The sequence below is a fragment of the Capricornis sumatraensis genome, chromosome 16 (genome assembly GCF_032405125.1).
Source record: "Capricornis sumatraensis isolate serow.1 chromosome 16, serow.2, whole genome shotgun sequence".
Classification (NCBI taxonomy): Eukaryota; Metazoa; Chordata; class Mammalia; order Artiodactyla; family Bovidae; genus Capricornis; species Capricornis sumatraensis.
The window spans coordinates 39,821,631-39,845,837 of NC_091084.1; the positions used below are offsets into that span (position 1 = coordinate 39,821,631).

At 36.8% G+C, this 24,207-nt stretch overlaps 1 protein-coding gene across 1 annotated transcript in view; it reads right to left on the reverse strand.

The window, feature by feature from the left end:
* The window catches only part of PDE3B (phosphodiesterase 3B), a 179,311-nt gene that overhangs the window by 4,805 nt on the left and 150,299 nt on the right, over positions 1-24,207 (reverse strand). The window contains exons 10-14 of the mRNA XM_068988166.1: positions 22,535-22,646; positions 21,232-21,345; positions 12,865-13,052; positions 4,687-4,890; positions 2,313-2,474 (exon numbers count right to left, since the gene is read on the reverse strand). Of these exons, the coding sequence (XP_068844267.1) occupies positions 2,313-2,474; positions 4,687-4,890; positions 12,865-13,052; positions 21,232-21,345; positions 22,535-22,646 (780 nt within the window). The remainder of the gene's footprint in view (positions 1-2,312; positions 2,475-4,686; positions 4,891-12,864; positions 13,053-21,231; positions 21,346-22,534; positions 22,647-24,207) is intronic.

The window sequence follows — 24,207 nt, forward strand, 5'->3', positions numbered from 1 at the left end:
TATTTTAAAAACGTATCTAGGTGGGTTTATTCATAGGATTCTACAGTTTCATACATTTGACTTTTAAATAGGAGTTTGGCTTTTCTAAGCCCATGGCATTTAATGGGCTTTTTGCAATCTCTTGGACTATATATGGTCCATGGAATTCTCCAGGCCAGAATACTGGAGTGGGTAGCCTTTCCCTTCTCCAGGGGATCTTCCCAAGGATCGAAGCCAGGTCTCCCGCACTGCAGGAGGATTCTTTACAAGCTGAGCCACAAGGGAAGCCCAAGAATATTGGAGTGGGTAGCCTATCCCTTCTCCAGAGGATCTTCCCAATCCAGGAATCAAACCAAGGTCTCCTGCATTGCAGGCGGATTCTTTACCAACTGGGCTATCAGAGAAGCCTGATGTAATGGCTATAGAAGTATAAATAAATGAAGTATATGAAGTTAATAAAGTATAATGAAGTTAATAAAAAAGTAAAAGGTTGAGCAAGGTTAGAAATTTGCATCCATATCTAAAGAAAGTTGAATAGCATAACAAGACTGAGAAGGAAATCTGATGGTTTTGATGAGGGCTGACTTCCAATATACAATTAATCTTCATGACCACTGTGTGTTAGGGTTATCAAGTGTATCATTTTTCTCCTTTGACACAGGAATAATGAAACTTAGAAAGATTAAGTGAAACTGTCTGAAATATTGTTTTTGTGTGTGTGTGACCTGGAATTATAACAGTTTATTGAGCACTTATGTGTCAGAAAACTGTTCTAAGAACTTGACATGTATTAATTCACTTAATCCACAAAGCAACCTTATGAGGTAGGTACTATCAATATTCCTGTTTTCTCAATGAGGAAACTGAGGCACAGAGAGGTTAAGTAACTTACCCAAGGTCACATTGCTGGTAAGGAAGAAGAGCCAGGATTCAACCTCATGCATGGCTTCCAAGTTTGCTTAATAAGAATTAATCTCTATACTTTAAAGATATACTATAAAATGCATCTAAATGAAATTATCTCATTTTCTTTCACTGAATTAGTGGATTGTCTAAAATGGGCATTTTCTATCACTTTATTACTTCTGTTTGTACAGATAATATAAAGACAGAATTTTCCCTAGCATAAAATTCTTTTGTGAATGTGAACTGAAGCCTGAGGCAGTCTTCAATTATCTCTGAGAATGAGGATAGGAATATGCAAACCACTATACATACTGCAATCTACAAATTAAATATTTATAACTTTATTTCTTAAAATTATACATAATTTAGTTCAAATGTATCAGTGAAAATTATTCTAAGATTATTACTAAGATTTTACTAATCTGTTTTCATAATTACACAGTATGGTATTTTGTTAACTTGTAAACAGCAGAGTATACACTATTTTATTGGGATGTTTAGCTAAGGTAGGTGAAAGACATGGTACATTTGCTGGTCACTCAGTACAGTCTGGGTGTGGCAAGGTGTAACAGATAAGTGTGCGTGGTTTATAAGTGTGCAGTGCGTCACTCCTATTGGAGTAGCAACTCATGGTGAGAAAGCCCTGACCCAGAAGTTTTACTTGATAAACATCTTGATCTTTCTTGATTAGTGGGTCTAGTAAGGATTCCCAAGGAATACAGTTCCAGTTGAGTATGTATTTGTTATTTTGTATTTGAGATAATGTAACTTGTAGGGAAATCACTATTTTTCTACAGTGTAGGGAGCCTCAAAATTGTACAAAAAAATAGGTAAAGACTGCAAAATAGTAGGATTATTTTAAAGACATTTAAAAATACATGAGAAAAGGGCATGTTTATATCTTAGAACCTTGAAAGCCATTGAGTATCTACTTTGTCCCCATTTCTAGTTCTGATTTCTTACCCTCTGCCAGGACTTTCATCCTACATAACCCATCAACCCAGTTGATGTTTCTAAGGCAGTCTTTCTATAGCAGAGTTGAAAATGGGTTGATACTTTAAAAATACAGTATCAACTAAACAACTTCTTTTGGAAATAAATTATACTTAGGTTATATAGGTTTTCAAGGCTGAAAGGGACCTTGGAATCATAATGTAGTCTTTCCTTAGCTCTAGACTGGAGTACATTCAACCTACTCCAGACTGACAATAAGCTATTTCTTTTTTTTTTTTTTCTTGTCTTTCAATTTTAGCAACAAAGGCAAAGGAGCTGAGACAATATTAAAACCAGAACAAATGCAACAATTTCTAACCATTTTTGGTTAAAGCAACTCATTTCAAGTATTTAATGTAGCTATCCAAATCCAAAAGGCAGTGTCTTCAGATGGCAGCTCTTAAAAGTCCCACCAAGCCCATGTTTCAACTTACCTGCTCATAAAATTCATTGACAATGCCTTCTGTCCATTTCAAATGCAAGTCTCGAACTTTGGTCGGGCCATTAATATCTGCCAGTTTGATGCACACCTGGCACACTAAGAGGCGATCATTTTCATTACTCCATTCTATACCGTTACTATTTACATCATTGGCCTATCATTGGAAAAACAGAATTATTGTAGGTACTGAGGGCACAAGAGTCTGTTTTTTGTTTTGTTTATTTTTGGCTGCACTGTTTGGCTTGTGGTATCTTAGTTTCCTGATTAGGGTTTGAATCCTCGCCCCTGGCAGTGAAAGCATGGAGTCCTAACCACTGGACTGCCAGGGAATTCCCCAATTTTTGTTTTTTACTGGATTATCTTAAAACTGTTTCCTGTCCTCTGGACAGGAAGGAATTTCAATAATAAATATTTCTTTTAATTTTGTTTGTGCCATGACATGTACCTCTATGGGTTAAATTTCTCTTTGAAGTGTCATTTACAGCTTTGTTTCAAAGGAAGTAGAGCACTGTATTATACAACCAGAACAAACCATGAGTTTCAGTATTTGTGATTACTGCAGAAAATTGTAATTTGTGTATATTATATATTGTACATTAGTATATATGACATAAAATATATATGTATATGCAAAAGCAAATCATAAGAATTTTAACTATTTGTCTCAGAAAGGAATGCTTAAGGATCTAACTGCAAAAGGCGCCGTGATATAGCTGAAAGAATACAAGTCTTAGAAGCTGATCTCTATGGTTCTAAAGCCTGCCTTAGTATGATTTACCAATCATTGAGTAATGCTGGAAAAATTACTTGAGCTCTTTGAGTCTATCTTTCTTCATCTATAAGACAGGAAAAATAATATCTATCTAGTAATATTGCCTGAGGATTAACGAATGAAAAATGCACAGTTTATAGTAAACGCCAACATTGTTATTTAAATAAATGGTAGTTATCAGGCAAATTACCATGCTTTTCAAGAACTCAAATTTCTCTTGTAAGAAATAAAGTGAAAGGGCCAGATTAGTGACTTTGGAACTGTACTGTAATATTAGATTTTTATTGGCGTCCACCATCCCCCCTCCCTTTTTTTTTGGCTGTGCTGCATGACTTGAGGGATCTTAGTTCCCTAGCAGAGATTGAACCTGGACCTCCTGGGAATTCCCTGGCATCCACCTCCTTGGTTAAAGGAACTCTTATGTAGACCATCACAACAGAAAACAGTTAAAGAAAGGCGAGCTCTTATGATTGACAGTATGTAGTCTAGGGAATTCCCTGGTAGTCCAGTGGTTAGGACTCCATGCTTTCACTGCCATGGTGTGGGTTCAATCCCTGCTCAGGGAACTAAGATCTGCAAGCTGTTCCCCATGTGTCACTCATGTGACATTTTCCTGAGACTACAGAATAGATATCTCTGAGGAACACAGATTCCAAAGTTTTGGGCTAGATAATCTTTCATCTGTAAAAAGAACTTCTGTTTACTTACTGTGACTTAAGCGTTTAAATGAATTTTAAGTAAAAATAAAAATTAAATTAGAGCTACACAGCCATGAAGTAAGTTTAAAGGCAAACTGATGTCTTACTGATTTTTTTCGTAAACATTTATCAATATCACAACAGTGACATATATAGGCCTCCTTCCAGGAGTTTAAGTGCGCAATCCTTTGACACCCAGCCCCTCTACCCTGAAGGTAACACCTTCCTTTAGGGCAAAGATGTTATGAAGAAAACAATGGTTTCCTGCCTGCAAAACATGGGGCCTCTTTCCCTCAGGAATCTAAAGCAGTGGTTCTCAATGGTTTTTCACCCCAACCTCTGAGGGATACAACACGCTCCCATTAGTACCACCATCACACAAAGGCAGTGATCAAGTTCATGGTGAATGTGAGGTCCGTGAGGACAGCGACTTCAGCCTGTTTATGCCTTATTCTTAACTAGGATGACTGCACGCAGTGGGCAGTCCCAACAGACAGCAATTCAGTGAGTGCTTTATTCTCAAGTACTTCTCCATTCCCACACCAGCCGGTTAAACACTTCACAACATAGAGAAGGGAAACAGGTGCAGCAAAGCAGGCATAACTGGCTTCTTAGAAACACATATTTAATTTCATAAAATGCCTTACTTGGCACTGTGCATAACTTTCTCAAATCGGTCCCTGAAAGCTTCAACTGACATAATTGGAAATGTCACAAGCAATCGTTATTTTTGGACATGTTATAATTTTTTTAATATTGGCATATATATTGTCTTACCAGATTTATCATGACTTCATGAGTGATATTCTGACTTAACGGTAAAAAAAAATACCTTTTGTCAGTAACACTGACAATAATTTCTGCTTTGAAACCAGGAATTAATTTGCATAACAAACCTTGGCATTGAATTCAGCAAGGAAATCAAAATGCTTTTTAAGATCTGTGGCAAGGATTGCTTCTATGACTAAAAAACGAAAGCGCTTGAATTCCACATTGTCAAGATTAAGAAGGAAGTTGTATTCTGGACGAGAAAGATACAGAGTCCAGGCTGATGCAGCATGATGATTTTCCAAAACAGATCTGTCGTTGTATAAGACTGCCTAAAAAGGAACAAGAAAAATGAGGCAGGCATCTCAAAAGATATTGAACTTTAGTAATAAACAGAGTTAGGATCATGTTGGAAGAATACAATGTGTATCTATTACATGCCAGGCATTTTAATACTTGTGTAGAGGGTTGATAATTTGATAAAGGATTAGACTGAAGTGCAAAGAGGATAAGGTACACTTTTCCAGCATTCACAGCTAGTAAGTGAAAGGGTAATTTGTCTCCAAAGTTCATCTTCCTTGCAGACACCATGCTGCCTACCAAGAGAGATAAAGTTGATACTTGAGGTCTGCTTCCTTAAAGCAGTGAAACTTCTCAGATAAAGCTTCTGTTAATAAAGTCATCAGGGACAGAGAGAGCAGGTTTAGGGATATATTACTCTTCTTTAGTTAGCATGGAATGAATGGTGGTGGTGACTGAAAGGGAGGAACCCAGAATATTCTGTGCATGGTGAGCTGGAGACCCATAAGTATGATAAAGGCACATCCTATACTCCCAGCTGACATAGGACCTGGGAGTCAGAAGTATCAAACAGGTAAAAGCACAAATCCTCTGTCCGAGTGGTATAGATCTAGTCACTGTTTTTCCCATTTCACTTCAGTGGAAGACCCTAAGGTACCTCCTCAGTAGTCTAGGATTTGGGAATATAGATTCTAAAAATCACGGGATTACAGAATTTTTAAAGCTTCTTCCATCTCTAACAAGTTTTTTAAAATTATTAAATATGCATAGTAATTAAGATGTTTGTGGACCATTTTTTAAGTCTTTATTGATTTTGTTCCAATTTGCTTCTGTTTTATGTATTGTTTTCTTTTTCCTTTTTGGCCACAATGCATGTGGGATCTTAGGTCTGACCTGGGATCGAACCGCCACACCTCTGCATTGGAAAGGGAAGTCTTAACCCCTGGACTGCCAGGGAAGTCCCCCAAGCATAGTAATTATTAAAAGAGCTCTTACAGCTAGTGCTAAAGGCTGAGAATGAAAAGTAAAAACACTGTCCCTATTTTCATAGCACTTTCTAATGGAAAAAGACAGATTTAAAAATATTGTATAATCTCAGCTACAATGCATATTCTGAGCCTAATTAGGTCATTTTACAGATCTGTAAAAATTACAGTCTAGATATAAACATAGATATTTACCACTTGATTTTTTTAAAACATCATTTGATTTTAATGTTAGCAATGATGATTTAAACTTTGGGTCACAAAAAGGTTGAAAAAAATCTATGTTCATCAATGGGTGAATAGATAAAGAAGATGCAATATATATACATAGAGTGGAATATTTGTTAGCCATGAGAAAGAAGGGCATCCTAGCCTAGATGGACCTTGACAACAATATGCTAAGTGAGATAAGTTAGACAGAAAAAGACAAATGCTGATATCACTTATGTTTAATCTAAAACTGAACTCTATTTACAGTAGAACTAGGTGGTTACAAGAAGATGGGGAAATTGGGAGACAGTGGTCTAAGGGTACAAACATGCATTCAGAAGATGAATGGGACTTCCTTGACGGTCCAGTGGCTAAGACTCCACGCTTCCAATGCAGGGAGCACAGAATGAGATCCCCATGCCACAACTAAAGATCCTGTATGCTGCAATGAAGATCAAAGATGCTGTGTGCATTTACTGTACAGCACAGGGAACTACGGTCAAAATCTTGTAAGAACCCTATAATGGAAAACGATCTGAAAAATAAATTTGGTTCATGTATAACTGAATCACCTTGCTGAGCATCTGAAACACTGTAAGTCAACTATACTTCAATAAAATTTACGTATTATGGAATTAAAAAAAAAGATCCTGTGGGCAACAACTAAGAATTAGCACAGCCAAGTAAATAAATATATTTTAAAGTTGAATAAGTTCTGGACCTAATGTACAGCATTGTGATTATACAATCCTATATTATGTACTGAAAAGTTGCTAAAGACTAGATTTTAAATATTCTTACCACACACACATGAAGAAGTTAATTATGTGATGTGATGGAGGTGTTAGCTATTGCTGTGATGGTAATCATATTACAATATATGTGTCAAATTAAAACGCTGAACATGTTAAACGTCAAAGACTTCCTAAGAAGTCAACTTACATATAAAAGTGATTTAACTAACTCATGTTTAAATCCAATAAAGACTGATAAATGATCAGAACAGCTTTGTTCATGAAGAAGTAATCAAACTCCCAGGTCAATAAACCACAGTGCATAATGAGTGTCCTATAAAGCTACCAGACTTAAACTCTCAGTTAATGAGATCAGTTAAAAAAACAAGGAAACAAAAACCAGTAGTTCAGAATTCCTGCAGCATCCAAACTGCCCTTTGACATTACCAGAGAAATATAAAATGAGGATGAAAAGAAATCTGAATCAATATTAGAATCTAGATATAATCGCAATACTAGAAGCTTTAAAGACATGGTAAATATGGGGAATGGATTGAGGAAAGGCCATCTAAGTCATCGCCTAAGAAGGAAAAACCCACCTGGAGAATAAGGGGAAGGAGGCCTCTCCTGGACCCCAGTAAACTGATTGACTACCTCATGGCTTAGTGGAGGCAAGAATCATGGAGCAGTAAGGAAGAGGCAAATTCTACTTTAGGAAGAACACTGGATGGTCACACATAGAGCAACAAGCCAGGCTTAACTTCAGGGAGGAAAGCATTCCAGGTAAAACAGATAATGAAGCCTCAGCTGGCTTTTACTGAGGACACCTTGACAACTAGAAAATGGAGACAGTTTCCCCCCTAATTCAGAGCTGCAGTAACTAACATTCTTTGAATTTTTGCTAAAACAACTTGCTACCTGCTTTCTCTAACTATGAATCTTCCTTATCTCCACAACCAAATTTCTTCTCTAACATGGTAAAGCAAATTGCTGCTAAGTCACTTCAGTCGTGTCCGACTCTGTGTGACCCCATACACGGCAGCCCACCAGGCTCCCCCATCCCTGGGATTCTCCAGGCAAGAACACTGGAGTGGGTTGCCATTTCCTCTCCAATGCATGAAAGTGAAAAGTGAAAGTGAAGTCACTCAGTCGTGTCCGACTCCTAGCGACCCCAAAGACCGCAGCCTACCAGGCTCCTCTGTCCATGGGATTTGCCAGGCAAATAAAGTTTACCTTTACCCAGAGTCAAAAAGATTTGAAATGGAATGAGGTTTAATACAAAAGGATGGAATTAATCTTAACAAATAATACTTTTCAATAAATGAGCAAAAAAAAAACCCATCAGACATAAACACTTAGATCAAACAGGAAGACTATGACAAATCTGAACAAATGTCTCCTGTTGAACCACAAGAAAAAGGAGACGTTAAAGTAAATCTCTAGGTCACAGTCATAAGATTATAAGAAGGTATTTTAATCTTTCTGAAGTGAAAAATCTTGGATTAAGAAGGACTGTTGTCATTAAAAAACTAATATTCCTAACTGAAAAGAAAATGCAATAGAGGCAGTAAACAAATTAGGTGCAGCAGAAACAATGCAGCTACTTTTTTTTTTCAAGAAGTGCTTCTCTTTAAAGAAATAGTTTTGATGAACAGCTTCCATCTAGGGATTCCTTTACTCTCAAGTTCTGCATTCTAAAATTTCTGGTAATCCTATATCTTCTAAGACCCTTTGTCATAGTTTATCACCCTTGTTTTACCTAAAACACATTTTTATGTAACTTTCTCAGATAGGATGGATGAACATGATTTTTTTAAATCTTTGTATACCCAAGACTTTTTATTTTGCTCTTAACACTCAACTGTAGCTTAGCTGGACACAGAACTCTTAACTTGAAAATAATCCTTCTATGCCAGCACCATCTCCTCCCCTGTTTTACTTTTCTCCTAGCACTTATGTCACAATCATTTCTCTTTTACACACACACACACACACACACACACACGTTGGTTTCTTCTTACTTTACTAGAATGTGAGTTCCATATGGGAAGGATGAGTAGGAGGCCTGTTAATGTGGGTGGGGCTTGTTTACCTAGTAGGTTTTGCTTTGGAATTACCAGTGTAATTTCCAAAATGAGAAGGATTTACTCTGGAGTACTAAATCTCTTCTGGCCATTTCCTTCAGTATTTTTAAGAGATGTGTTTTCTGCCTAGAAGTGAATAGATAAGTCACGGTAGCCTTGCTTTAAGGTGTATGGGAGAGGTGTGTGTGTGTGGGAGTGGGAGTGAGAGAGGGGTGTGTGTGTGAGAGAGAGGGGTGTGTGTGTGAGAGAGGTGTGTGTGTGAGAGAGAGGGGTGTGTGTGTGTGTGTATGAGAGGTGTGTGTGTGAGAGAGAGGTGTGTGTGTGTGTGGGAGTGTGAGAGGTGTGTGTGTGAGAGAGAGGGGTGTGTGTGTGTGTATGAGAGGTGTGTGTGTGAGAGAGAGGTGTGTGTGGGAGTGTGAGAGGTGTGTGTGTGAGAGAGAGAGAGGGGTGTGTGTGTGTGTGTGTGCGTGTGTGTGTGTGTAGCAGACAAGGGCAGTGGCATCAGGAGTTGCCAGGGTTCCACTCAAGCCTTGGCTTCCTTTCTAGTGTATTTTTATCTCGTTATATTTGCCCACATGATTTTCATTTTCCAAAAACAGTATGAAATTCTTTAACTTACTGGTGATAATATCCTTCTGCCTACTCCTCTCTGTTGTAATGCATTTTATCTTTTATTATTATTTTGATCAGGAGGAAAGGGGGGAAAATGCACCTGTTTAGTTGCCATCTTGATCTGTATTTGGGGCGACAAATGTTTATGACTGTCTCAGATCTATAGTTCTCAGTTTTGTTTCCTTTGACCCCAAATCAAAATGTTTCGGCTAACTGCACTGGCAAAAAAGTTCGTTCAGTTTTAAGTACAAATAAAAGACATATATTTCATTTTCACCAAGAACTTTATTGAATGTGTTCACTAACTGAACAAACTTTTTGGCCAAGCCAATTCAAACTATAGTATCTCAATCACTAATTAGCATCTTCCAGCCAACCATTCACTTGAATAGCTCAGAAATCTCTTAGAATTTTAATACTGATGTCCCTCCAGGATAAACTTGACTAAATCTTTTACAGCAAGGATTCAAAATAGTCTTCTTAAGTCTTCCCACACACTTCCCTTACCATGAGAAAGGAGAATGCTTGATCCTATTGGTGGTATTATGCCCTATTGTCCCTTTTTATCATACACCAGAGCAATAATATCTTTCACTAATTATGGCCTGATTAGACTTACTGAGCTTCCTAAAATGAGAGAGACTGCTTTATTACCTAATAAACAGGTTAAGCCTCAAGTTTTCACAAGAGTCCTTATCTCATGGCACTAGCTGAAGAAGGTCTGGTGAACCTGATTACTTTGGGAACAATGGAGTATATTTCAGACAAGCTTAGCAGCCTGCCAGAGCAAAGAAATTAGGCATCCTTCAACATTCAATATATGTTTCCTGAATGCCTTTTGTGTGCTAGGCATCATTCTAGGTATTAGAGAATAAAAGAAAAATGTCTGCCCTCATAGAAACTTATATTCCACTCAAATATATACAACAAAATACATAATTTGCTAAATGGTTGTTGCTGTGGAAAAAACAAATCAGAGGAGGAACATAATGAATGTCATGGAGGAGCTTTCGAAATTTTAGGTGGAAGGAAGTCATAAAGTGATCTTTATAGATGTGTAGGGAAAGAGCACTCTGGGCGAGAGAACAGAAAGAGGCCAGGTTCTCAGAAAGGGAGTGTGCCTGGGACACAGGAGAAAATAGCAAGGAACCCAGTGAGGCTAGACCTGAGTGAGTTTAAAGAGGAGAATTAATGGGGGCTAAATCGTGTAGGACCTTCTGAGCTACTGTAATGATTGTCTTTTACTAGCAGTGAGGGTTCAGGGCAGAGCAGGGCCCCTCTGGCTGCTGTGTGTTGAACCCGGACTGAAGAGCATCAGGAAGTAAGCACGGAGACCAGGGAAAAGGCTATACTTTTTCACAGCTGAACTCTCTGATCAATTTCCTTTTCATTCTGGCCCTTCTCACTGCTTCATCTCTTGGCTGTCCTTAACAATGAGAGTTTAGAAATAACACATAGTTATTGACAGTCTCTAGACTTTATGTTTGTATTTTGTTCAGGACAACAGTTTTGAGTACATAACATATAAATTATTGAATACATTCATGTGTCATTGTTTTAAACTATCTGCAAGACAAATAACACTAGAATTCACTAACTTGTAATATCCCTGAAGAAGAGGTAATACACAAGTCTGACTCACCTACACTCAATGCTAATAAAGAGAGAATGAAAGTAGAGAGTGGAATAGAATAGTAAATGATTTCTGTCTACGTGATAATCTGATTCAGGAGAAAACTTCCCAAATGTTATCTTTGTACCCGTAGTCACATCAGGTACATATTTTGAGGTTCAGAAAGATAAGGGTTAATTGCCTAATGTCACACAGCTAATAGTGGGTAACCAGAAATCAAGCTCAGGTCTCTCCATCCCCAGATGCCAGTCTGTGACTTGCTATAGAACTAGGATTTTCAAAGATTATGAAGTGCTAGGCTAGAGAAAATGGGCATCTGATTCTTAGAGAGTGGAATTCCAACTGAGGAAATTTATAAGTGGGTAATATCTCCCAAAGCATTTCTTAGAAAGTGGAAAAACATTAGTATCTAGACTGAAATTCATCTAAAAGTTACCTGTGGAAATCATGAGCTATGAATAAAGTCTAATTAGAGAAAATGAATTACCTAGCACTTTTAATTTTTTCTCTCTCTCTGCATCCTATTCTTGTTCTGGCTAGAGAAACTATCTCCTATATTTTAAGTTCTGGAAGTGTGTGAAAGAAAGAGAAATGAGAAGAGGAACAGGGAGAATGGCTATTAAAGATGAAAGAATCAGAACTGAGGTTTGAACATAGAGCAACAAAGTGAGGAAGTAAGACGAATTCAGTAAACAATATTGACAACTTGCTCTTTGTAAGCCAGGCAGGCAGGCAGAAATACAAAGCTGACATTTCAGGAATCATCTGCCTAAACAAAAACTCACAACCATACTTTGTTTTTGTCTTTTAGTTGCTAAGTCATCACACTAAATTCTGCTGAAAACCAAGCACAGCCATCCCTCAGTATCTTCAGGGAATTGGTTCTAGGACCCCTGCAGATGCTCATATAAAATATATATAAAGTAATGCAGTATTTTCATATATCCCACGCACATCTGCTGTATACTTTAAATCTTCTCTAGATTACTTATAATACCTAATACAATGTAAATAGTTACTAGTATGCAGTAAATTTAAGTTTTGCTTTTTGGAACTTTCTGTAATTTTTAAAATTTTCAAATATTTTTGATCTGCAGTTGATTGAATCCAGGGAGGCAGAACCCCTGGATATGGAGGGCTGCCTGTATTTAGTTCCAAGTCCTAATATTTAAAGCTATTACAATTACTGCATCCATTTGTTGGAAACTCCTACCTCTTATGCAAATTGTGACCCTAAAGAAACCTTGCACCTTATCAACTATACTGAATTCAAAATCAATGTATTAGAAGATTTTTTACATACATGAATATATGCTGAGTTAAGAGATTGCATATTATGGCATATCTTAGAGGAAAAAAAGAGGACAGCAACAAAAATAATAACAATTCTCAGTTATTATAGTTTTTAGGCATATGAAGGATATGGCTAGAAGGAAGAGTAAGTCTTACCAGCTAGTCAAAATCTTACCAATTTGATCAAAGGCAAAGATACTGACAGCACAGGACTCCAGAATTTTGTAAAAACAGTGAATTACTCTTTCAGGAATATTTTTATTTATCTTCCAGTTGACTATCTTTCCCTAACTCTTTAGCACATGTCATATCGATGTGTTTTATCCAACAGCAGAATGCTTCAACTGAAGAATGGTGTGCAAAAGGAAATGTAGCCTGGCTGCAAAAGGAAATGTAGCCTGGCTGTAAAATTTCAGAATCATTCCTTAGACTTTCTGAAAAAGTTCTTTCCTACCTGAGGGGCATTGGTAGCCACTAGGAACGCATTTGTCCGTCCTGGATGGTCATAGTCATGCATGGCAGCTGCCACATACAGAGCCATCAATTCTAGTGCAGGAATGTTCGAAGAAAGGCAGCCGTAGCTCTCATCTGGAATCGAGCAGCTCCTCGAAGAAATGTAAGCAATTCGCTCAGGGTTAATTGCTGAGGAACAAGCAAAATGAAAGAGCATTACATATAAAATCCTTACAGTGAGGCTAAGGAGCTTCCCAAAGGTAATATGATCATCTTATTGGTTGACTTACCTAAGAAATACTCTCTAAACATGGACATAAAATAGTGTATTTCCAACATACATGCTAACAGAGAGGAGCAGTGTTAAACACGACATGACAGGATTCTCATGATGCTCTGTTAACTCAAGCTAGTGGGGATCTTTAAAAACCTCTGATTTTCTAAACGTTTGTTATTTAAAGGTTAAACATAATGGCCAGAGTAATAGGAAAAAACAATCTAGAGAATAAAATTACATGAAACACTCTAGAGACTTAGGAATTTAATATATTAACAAAGCAAGCATTTCAACATACATGCCTTTCAAATCTTACCCAAATAGATTTCCTTTCATTTGTAACCCTGACTACACTACTTCCTCTTCTTTTTCCTTCCATGAAGCCCCTTATAAAATACTGTAAGGAAAAACTCTGAAAACTGAAAAGGTATGGAAAAGTGAGGAGTGATTCAGTCAGTATAATTCTTTGTATCTTCTAGTTAGAAACAATAATTTTACTCTCAGCACTGTGCTTTTGGTGTCCTTAACACCTTACCATTTGTTTCTCCTTTTTTTGTAATTTGGTGGCTATACCTACTTAGATGGTCACTCAAATTGTTTTTGCTAAAGGTATCTTAAAGTGTTAAGGAGGAAATAATAAAGTATATTGTGAGTAGACAGCAAAGAAAACCATGAAGATATCAGAGAGATACAAACTTTCATTGGTTGTGTTCAGCAAGGGAAACAGAATAATGTCCTGGCTTATCAGAGTCCAAAAGGACTTTATCATGATTTAGTTCATTTAATATTTTCAATAACAAGGGTTTTTTAACCCTTGTATATAATAACTTAAATACACAATGCTGATAATTATAAAGATACCTAATTATTTTTATGCTGTTTATATTTTGCACCTAAATTAAGTTTTAGAATTACCCACACTAGAGCTTCTTTTAAAAATAATTATAAAAAGTAAAAACAAGATACTTAAATTTATGGATAAAGATATATTTAAACATTCAAGTTTCTAATAAGGTTTAAATTACCAATATCAGAATGAAAACTTCAATTTTCTCTGCATTATATGCATTCTGTAGCACCCCTAGAATTTAGTATATATAAAATATTTAAAAATGCAAAAAATCCTTTTAAACTCAGTATATACTTAGAATTGACATATTAGGATCTTAATACATTAGTCTGTGTATGTTTAATGTGAAATTACTAGTATTAAAAAAAAATACATGGCAGGACAACTAAATGGCCAGACAACTAAACATAACTACTGAAGATTCCATTTAAAAGGAGGCCTCAGTAAAAGGCATTAGAGATTGAAAAGGAAGAGGCAGAATTATCTCTATTTGTAAATGACATGATTCTGTATACAGAAAGATCCTAAAAAACCCACTGGAAAAGTATTAAACTAAAAATGAGATCATAAAGGTTTAAGGGTACTAGATCAACATGCAAAAAATCCACTTTATTTCTCCATACTAGGGATAAATAATCAAAAAATGAACCCAAGAAAGCAATTCCATTTATACTAGCTTCAAAGAGAATAAAATACTTAGGAATAAATTTAACAAAAGAAGTGAAAAACCAGTATCCTGAAAAGTAAAAAACTTTGTTGAAAGAAATTAAAGAAGACAAGTAAGTAGAAAAATATCCATGCTCCTGGTTCGGGAGACTTAATATTGTTAAGATGGCAATACTCCCTCAAATGATCTATGGTTCAACATACTCCTGTCAACATCCCAGCTGGCTTTTTTGTACAAGAGATATATAAGCTGGCCCTAAAATTCATATGGAAATGAAAGAGATCGGGATTAGCCAAAACAGTCTTGAAAAAGAAGAGTAATTTTGAAGTTTACTACAAAGCTTTGGTAACAAAAGATTGTGTGGTAATGACATAAGGATAGATACATAGATTAATGGAACAGAACTGCGAGTCCAGAAATAAATCCTTATACTTATGGTCAATTGATTTTTGGATAAGGGAGCCAAGACCTGGTTGAGAGCCAACTATGCCTTGCATGATACAAGGCACTTTCATACATGTTGTTTCATTTAATGTCACATCTTAAAAGGCAGAAATTATTTTATAACATTTAAGAACCAATCATGTAGAATACATAAAGAAATTTTTTCAATAAATAGTGCCCAGACAACTAGATTTCCATACGCTAAAGAGTGAATGTTAGACCTCTTCCTTACTTCATCCCCTCAAATTAGTTTTAGTGGATCCTAGACCTAAACTTAAGAGCACTATGAAACTCTTAGAAGAAAACATAGTAAATCTTCATGACCTCAAGTTACATAAACCCTTTGTAGATATGATACCAAAAGCATGAGCAATGAAAGAAAAAAACAGATAAATTAAACTTCATCAAAATTGAAAACTTTATGCTTTGACTGTGGTTGTTCAGTTGCTCAGTCAAGGCTGACTCTGTGAACTCATGTACTGCAGCACACCAGGCTTCCCTGTCCTACACCATCTCCCAGAGCTTGCTTAAACTCATGTCCATTTAACTGGTGATGCCATCCAACCATCTCATCTTCTGTCATCCCCTTCTCCTCCTGTCTTCAATCTTTCCCAGCATCAGAGTCTTTTCTAATGAGTTGGCTCTTCACATCAGGTGGCAAAAATATTGCAGCTTCAGCATCAGTCCTTCCAATGAATATTTAGGACTGATTTCCTTTTGGATTAACTGGTTTGATCTCCTTGCAGTGCAAGGGACTCTCAAGGGTCTTCTCCAACACCACAGTCCAAAAGCATCAATTCTTTGGCTCTCAGCTTTCTTTATGATCCAACTGTCACATCCATACATGACTAATGGAAAAACCATAGCTTTGACTAGACAGACCTTTATCAGCAAAGTAATGTCTCTGCTTTTTAATATGCTGTCTAGGTTTGTCATAGCTTATCTTCCAAGGAGCGAGCTTCTTTTAATTTCATGTCTGCAGTCACCATCTGTAGTGATTTTTGAAGCCCAAGAAAATAAAGTCTGTCACTGTTTCCATTGCTTCCCCATCTATTTGCCATGAAGTGATGGGACCAGATGCCATGATCTTATGCTTTGATAGACATCATCAAAAAAGTGCAAAGATGACACAATGTGAGAAAATAGCAGCAAATCATAAATTTAATAACACACGTATCCAGAACATATAAAAAACTTCTACAACTCAATAAATAAAGACAAATGACCACATTTTTAAATGGACAAAGGACAAATATACATATGACCTAAAAAACATGAAAAGATACTCAACATCATTAGCTAAAAAAAAATATGTGAATCAAAAAATCCACAGTGAGATACCACTTCACACTAACTACAGAATGGCTATCAAGAAGACAGATAATGATAAATGGCAGATAAATTAATATTAATTTATTAATTATAATAATAAATTGGGATCTTCATACACCGCATGTGGGAATGTAAAATAGTGCAACCATTTTGGAAAATGGTTTGGCAGTTCCTCCAAATGTTAATCACAGACCCAGCAATTCCATAAAACTAGGTAGATGGCCAAGAGAAATGAAAACATAAACCCACACAAAAGCTGGTAGATGAAAATTCACAGCAGCATTTATTCATAGCTACCCCAAAGTGAAAAGAACCCACATTTCCAATAGGTATACCTACATCAGTAAATTCAGAATGATCAACCATTACCTTCCTTTGTCTTGCTGTAACACTTAAAATCCATTCCCATATATGTTCCTCAGGTTTCTGCCAATATAAATTTAGGAAATTATTTTGGTATTCAGACTTAGATTGTGGCAGATCTGAGTTTAATTATGGATCACAAAGAAATGAGAGGTGGTGGGACTAGATTTAGAGGTGAACTAGCATAGATCTACAAATCAAGAATCTCTGGTGAGGTTGTTACAAGGTCTTAAGGCAACCAACACAAGGAGAAATGATTGTTTTTCAGCATGGAGGTACAGCAAGATATGAGGGGTTCAGGGTAATCAGATTTATTGAAATCGACTCAAATATTCTTCCAATTATAAGGGTCCGTTCTTTTCCAATCAATACCGCAGCTCTGACATAAGAGGCCTAGTTGAGGCCATGAACTCAACTTGCATTGAATTTTAGGTAACTTCGGGATCAAACTTTGGATTTTGTTTTTAGAAGTTACGATCCTACTACTATAATAATTAAGAAATTCTCAGTTCTTCACTGCTACTCAGGCCTTTCTCTAGTTGTGGTGAGCAGGGGCTACCCTCTAGTTGCAGTGCTCCCGCTTCTTGCAGTGGCTTCTCTTTGTGGAGCACAGGCAGTAGAGTGTGTGTGTGCTTCCACAGTTGCATCAGGTGGGCTCAGCTGTTGCAGCTCCTGGGCTCTAAAGCAGGCTCAATACTTGTGGCACACAGGCCTAAGTTGTTTGGTGGCATGTGAGACCCTTTCTGGACCAGGGATCAAACTCTCAAGTCCCCTGCACTGGCAGGTGGAGTCTTTACCACTTAGCCACCAGAGAAGTCAAGGAATTCTTTTAACTATCTGGTTCTCTAACCATTCATTAAAACTCTAAACTTGTTATTTCATTTCTTTTTTTAATTGAAATATAATTAACACAAAACACTGTGTATATTTAAGGTATACAATGTGTTCATTTGATATATTTGTATACTGCAATATGATTACCACCTATACCATCAGCTAACACCTCTACGACTGCACAGAATTATCATTTCTTTCCCTGGGGTGAGGTCAATTAAGATCTAGTCTCTCAGCAACTTTGAACTTTATAAGGTAGTATTTATGACTATAACCATTACGCTGTGCATTAGCTCTCCAGGACTTATTTATCTACTAGCTCTAAGTTTGTAACCTTAAACAACATATCCCCAATTCCCTCACTCCCAGCCTCTGGTAACCACCATTACATTCTCTATTTTTACAAGTTCAGCATTTTTATATTCTATATGTAACTGACATCATAAAGTATTTGTCTGTTATTTCATTTAGCGTAATGCCCTTAAGGCCCATCTGCTGCAAATGGCAGGATTTCCTTCTATCTCATGGCTGAATAATATTCCATTGTGTGTACATGTAGAGTAATAAATATGGAAGTACATATATCTCCTCAAACTTATATTTTCATTTCCTTTGGATATATACCCAGAAATTGCTCCTTCACATGATAGTTCTACTTTATTTTTTTAAGAAATAAAAATCTCCATATTACTGTTCACAGTGGCTGAACCAACCTGTCTTCGCTTCAACAATGCACAAGTGTTCCCTGATATCCACATCTTACCTCGTCTTGATGACAGCCTTTCTAACAAGTGTGAGGTGATAGCCCACTGTAATTTTGATTTGTGTTTCTCTGCCCATTTTTTAAAAATTGGATTGTTTTTTGGTATTAAGTTGTATAAGTTCTTTATGTATGTTCGATATTAACCCCTTACACTCAGTATATGAATTACAAATATTTACTCCCATTCTGCAGCTTGCCTTTTTGTTTTTAAAATTGTTTCCTTTGCTGTGTAGAAGCTTTTTAGCTTGATGCAGTCCCACTTGTTTATTTTTGCTTTTGTTGCTGTTACTTTTGGTGTCAGAGTCATTTTTCTATTCTCCACTATAGTCAGAATAAAGCTGTGCGTTTCATAGTCCTTACAGTCTTTGTTTGTACCACAGTTTTCCATTTCAGCAGCTACTTGGTTTTCCAAAGAAAACCGTCTTCTACATATACTTTATTCCATAATATTGTAGAAGGACTTATAACATTGCTAGTAAGAGCTCAGAAAGAAGTGAGGAGCACAGGAAACAGACACTGCCTTAGGGAATACTCAGATCATCTTGAACAGGGTGATGGTAGAAAACTTCTGTTAAAGACACTGCCAAGAACCCATTATTGGAAACTAAAGGAAAGGGGTCATTGTTAGTGTAGCAGCAGAAAGCTTGGTTGCACTGTATTCATGCAATACCAAACATGTAAACAATGAACTTAGATATTTAGCTGAGGAGATTTCCAAGGAAAGTATTAAAGACAAGCCTGCTTTCTTACTGTTTGAAATAAAATGTAAGAGGAGAGTGTGGAAGAATTGCTAAGCAAGAAGGACCCAGGATTTGGTAATCTGGGAAATCCTCAACCTGTCCAGACTGCAAAAAATGCTAGAAGTGAGAGATTCACTGTCAGGAATATGTACTCTGGACAGAAAACCAAGGTTGTAGTTGTACTGCTTTTTGCTAATTCCTCTGAAGGATGAAAAAGTCAGTGTCAGAGACATACCTGAAGATGCTATGCTGCTGTCTTTGAAGAAGGGGCCATTAGCCATGGAATGCAGGTGGCTTATGAAAGTTGAGGGGGCTAGGAAACATTCTTCACAGGGGACTCCAGGAAGAAGAGTCCTGCTGACAGCTGGATTTTAGCCCAGTTGAACAATTTTCAAACTTCTGGATCCAGAATAATATGTTAATAAATCTGTATTTTGTTTTTGACCACACCGCATGGTAGGTGGGATCTTAATTCCCTGACTAGGGATCACAGAGTCCTAACCACTTTGGCAGGGAATCCCCCAAATTTGTATCCTTTTAAGCCACTAAGTCTGTAGTAATTTGTGACAGAAGCCATAGGAAAATAATACAGATTTTGGCACTTGGAAGTAGAGTGTTGCTGTAACAAATATCTAAAAATGTGGAGGGAGCTTTGGAATTGGGCAGTGAGTGACAGCTGGAAAAATTCTGAAGAGTATGATAGAAACCAATAAAAGACATTAATTAATATATTCAAGAAGTTCACTGAACCCCCAAATAAGATGAATACAAAGAATATAACCTGAGTGTACCATGCACAAAATGCTAAAAACCAATAGCAAAGAGAAAAGGGACATGGTACCATTAAGGAAAAATAAGACTTAAGGCTGATTTATAAACAGATATTATAGATGTCAGAAGATATAATGATATCTACAAATGTGCTGGAATAAGGATGCATTCTTCTAGGATAAAATAAATACATCTACAAACAAAAAGTCTGAAGAAAACAATCTCTGATGGAAGCACAGAACTACCGGAAAGAAGGAGGATCACTATGAAAGTAAACACGAAAAAAAAAAAAGTAAACACGGCTGGCAGACAAAAATGAATCAGTGACATACGGCAAATCCATCAAACAATGATGTAGTACTTTAGACTAAACCTCCAAAGAATGTGAAGAAGTGGCTAAGACAGACCTTTACACTGATTAGTATGATAACAATTCTCAGGCATTTGTAACTGAGCAAATTCTGTCCTGATCTGTGTGTATTTCTTACTGGAGTATTTCTCGTCTCTTTTTTTTCAATGTTTTAAAATTTTGGTTGCACAGCTTTCAGGATCTCAGTTCCCTGATCGGCGATTGAACCCAGGCCATGGCAGTAAAAACACTAGATAGAAGTTTTCTCCCCTCTTTTATAAATTAGAATAAGAGCTGTGAATGTTACAATTCATCACATTTGCATAAATACAGTTATATTTATGATAAGGAAATAAAATTTTAATGTTAACAATTTTTTTTAATATCACTGTTTAAATACTTATGTGAAGCTTTTAAACATGTCCCCATCTGTTGGGAATGTTACATATTTTAAATTCACATGATATACCTAAAACAGGAAAAATAACTGAAAGAAAAGCAAAACAGATTATCATAATATTCAGGATATTGGCTATCTCAGTGAAGAAACAGCAGCGTGGGACACAGAAAAGAAACATGGTAAATTGAGTAATACAGATGGGTAGTAAGTTTCCCAATTTGCATTCATCAAAATTTACATAATACTTTATATATACCCCTGGTGGCTCAGATGATAAAGCCTCTGCCTACAATGCGGGAGACCTGGGTTCAATCCCTGGGTTGGGAAGATCTCCTGGAGAAGGAGATGGCAACCCACTCCAGTATTCTTGCCTGGAAAATCCCATGGACAGAGGAACCTGGTAGGCTACAGTCCATGGGGTCGCAGAGTCGGACACGACTGAGCGATTTCCCATTCACTTTATATATACCAAGGGTGACTTAATAAAAATGCTAAGAGAACAGAGATAATGAAACGAGATAGTTTGATTTATAATGCCTAATGAAATACTTCAAGGAGAGATTAGTGGAAGGGAGTACCTGTTTCATTTCCTGCTCCATGATCACTGTGGACCTGCTGCAGGCCAGGAATAGGCCGTGTTGTCAGATACCAAACAGCATGTAGGACGTCTGTGGCATGTATACGATTGTGATCTAAAGTCACCAAAATGTTTTATAAAAACGGTCATTTTGTATTTTAAACATAGGACATTTTAAAAAGTACTTTCCAGTCTCACTTATCTTCTTAAATAAAACATATGGCTTAGACAATTAGGTTTTTGTTTCATCTTATTTTGTCAAGTTTCTTCATGTCTCTTTTAAAAACTTTTGCGTATACTATGAAAACATAGTACAGGGATCAAAGAAAAGGCATCACAACCGGGCTCTTACTTAAGGTTACTTTTGCTTGTTTTTGGACCATGCCATTTGGCTTGCAGGATCTAGTTTCTGGAGCAGGGGTGGAACCCATGACCCCTGCAGAGGAAGCATGGAGTCCTAACCACTAGACTGCCAGGGAAGTTCCCAGAGACTCTTAACCAGTATATCCTAACTGGACGTGACAGTGAAGACTCCTCACCATGGCTTTCTTTTTCCCATTTCTTTCTTTTTCCCATTCCTCTGATCTTGAAGAACACTTTAAATATCATCTTATTCCATTTGTAAAATTCAGCCCCTTTTCAAAATACATACTTTGTGATAATTAGAGTACATATAATGCACATTAAATTATTAAGCATCACTATTATAAATGAATCATGCCAATTTAAGAATAATTGGCTATTTCTCCAAAGAATGTTCCCCTGGAGGTTAAGTGTAGAATGAATCAACACTTAAAGAAAATTGTATCTTTTCCTACTATAAAATTAAAATTCTGTTTTATCATAAAATCAAATTGGCATTAAAAATTATTCCACAAGTCAGGACACAGTTAAAAAAACAAATTCTGTGGGTAAATTTTAAACATTTTAAAATAAGAAATTTAGGAAACTCATGACAATATTACCAAACATTTGAAATGATAAAGTATTCATACAGATAATTATTAACACAGAAAGCTTATACTATATAATTATGTGAAAAAGCAGACTATAAGTAAGGTATTAATAGTATGATTCACTTCATAAAAAATAAGTATAAGAAAAAGTCTTGAAGGATATATACCAAAATGTTAACAGCAGTCAGTTAACTCTGGGTAGGAGGATGTAGATTTTCTTTTTAAATTGCTATTTTTCAATTCTTCCAAACATGCAATTTAAAAAGTGTTTAAGGGACCATCTAAAGGGAGTTTACAAGGAATTTCAAAACCAATATTATTTCAAGTTAAATAATATATAATACTTACAAGGAATGTCTCGATAACCATTTTCTAAAGCATGAAAGTAGTTCATAAATTGTAGACTGGGAATTTTAAATATCTCCAATAAGCCAGTGTCTTGAAATAAGGTATACACAACCTAAATGTCAATTAAAAGAAAGTACACTTTAAAAATCAGAATTTCTATTTCTAGTTGAGTATGTTTTTTGATTTGCATTGGCAAAGCTAACCATGTACATGTCTCTAACTTAATAATATATTAAAAATTTCCCTACAATGATTTCTTTCCAAAACATGAAGGAAGATACTACCCCAAAGCCCTCGAAAACCAGAGAATGACTACCATATCATGTCCCAGTTTTAAAAATTTTCCAAAGGGCTTATGAATTGTATTCTAGTATAGCCCTAGGCATTAAAGAGATGTCAGAACAATATATTTATCACATTTCTGACCCTAAATTACTCAACGTGCTGCTGCTGCTGCTGCTAAGTCGCTTCAGTCGTATCTAACTCTGTGCGACCCCATAGATGGCAGCCCACCAGGCTCCCCTGTCCCTGGGATTCTCCAGGCAAGAACACTGGAGCGGGTTGCCATTTCCTTCTCCAATGCATTAAAGTGAAAAGTGAAAGTGAAGTTGCTCAGTCGTGTCCGACTCTTAGCAACCCCATGGACTGCAGCCTACCAGGCTCATCTGTCCATGAGATTTTCTAGGCAAGAGGACTGGAGTGGCTTGCCATTGCCTTCTCCAACTCAATGTGATAAATTATGTTTTTTTCACATATTTTATCCTTGTGTTTTCTCATTTCATGAATAAGATACTTTGGAGTTAATGACAGTGATATTTCAGGAAGATTAATCTGACCCTGTTGTGTGGACCCATAAGGAAGAACCTTGAGTCTGGGTGGTAAAATGGAAGTATTTTTCCATGGTTCTAGCATGAAGTGGACCACCTGGCCTTGGGTAAAGCACAGGGAAAGTGAAACTGAAGTCACTCAGTCGTGTCTGACTCTTTGCGACCCCATGGACTGTAACCTACCAGGCTCCTCTGTCCGTGGGATTTTCCAGGCAAGAGTACTGGAGTGGGTTGCCATTTCCTTCTCCAGGGGATCTTCCCAACCCAGGGATCGAACCTGAGTCTCCCGCACTGTAGGCAGATGCTTTTACCGTCTGAACCACCAGGACAGGGAGGACAGGTGAAAAAGATGAAGCCTAAGAAACACTGGACTGGATGAAACACAAGCTGGAATCAAGATTGCCGGGAGAAATAACAATAACCTCAGATACGCAGATGACACTACCCTTATGGCAGAAAGTAAAGAAGAACTAAAGAGCCTCTTGATGAAAGTGAAAGAGGAGAGTGAAAAATGTTGGCTTAAAGCTCAACATTCAGAAAACGAAGATCATGGCATCCGGTCCCATCACTTCACTGGCAAATAGATGGGGAAACAGTGAAAACAGTGGCTGACTTTATTTTGGGGGCTCCAAAATCACTGCAGATGGTGACTGCAGCCATGAAATTAAAAGACGCTTACTCCTTGGAAGGAAAGTTATGACCAACCTAGACAGCATATTCAAAAGCAGAGACATTACTTTGTCAACAAAGCTCTGTCTCATCAAGGCTATGGTTTTTCCAGTGGTCATGTATGGATGTGAGAGTTGGACTGTAAAGAAAGCTGAGCACCAAAGATTTGATGCTTTT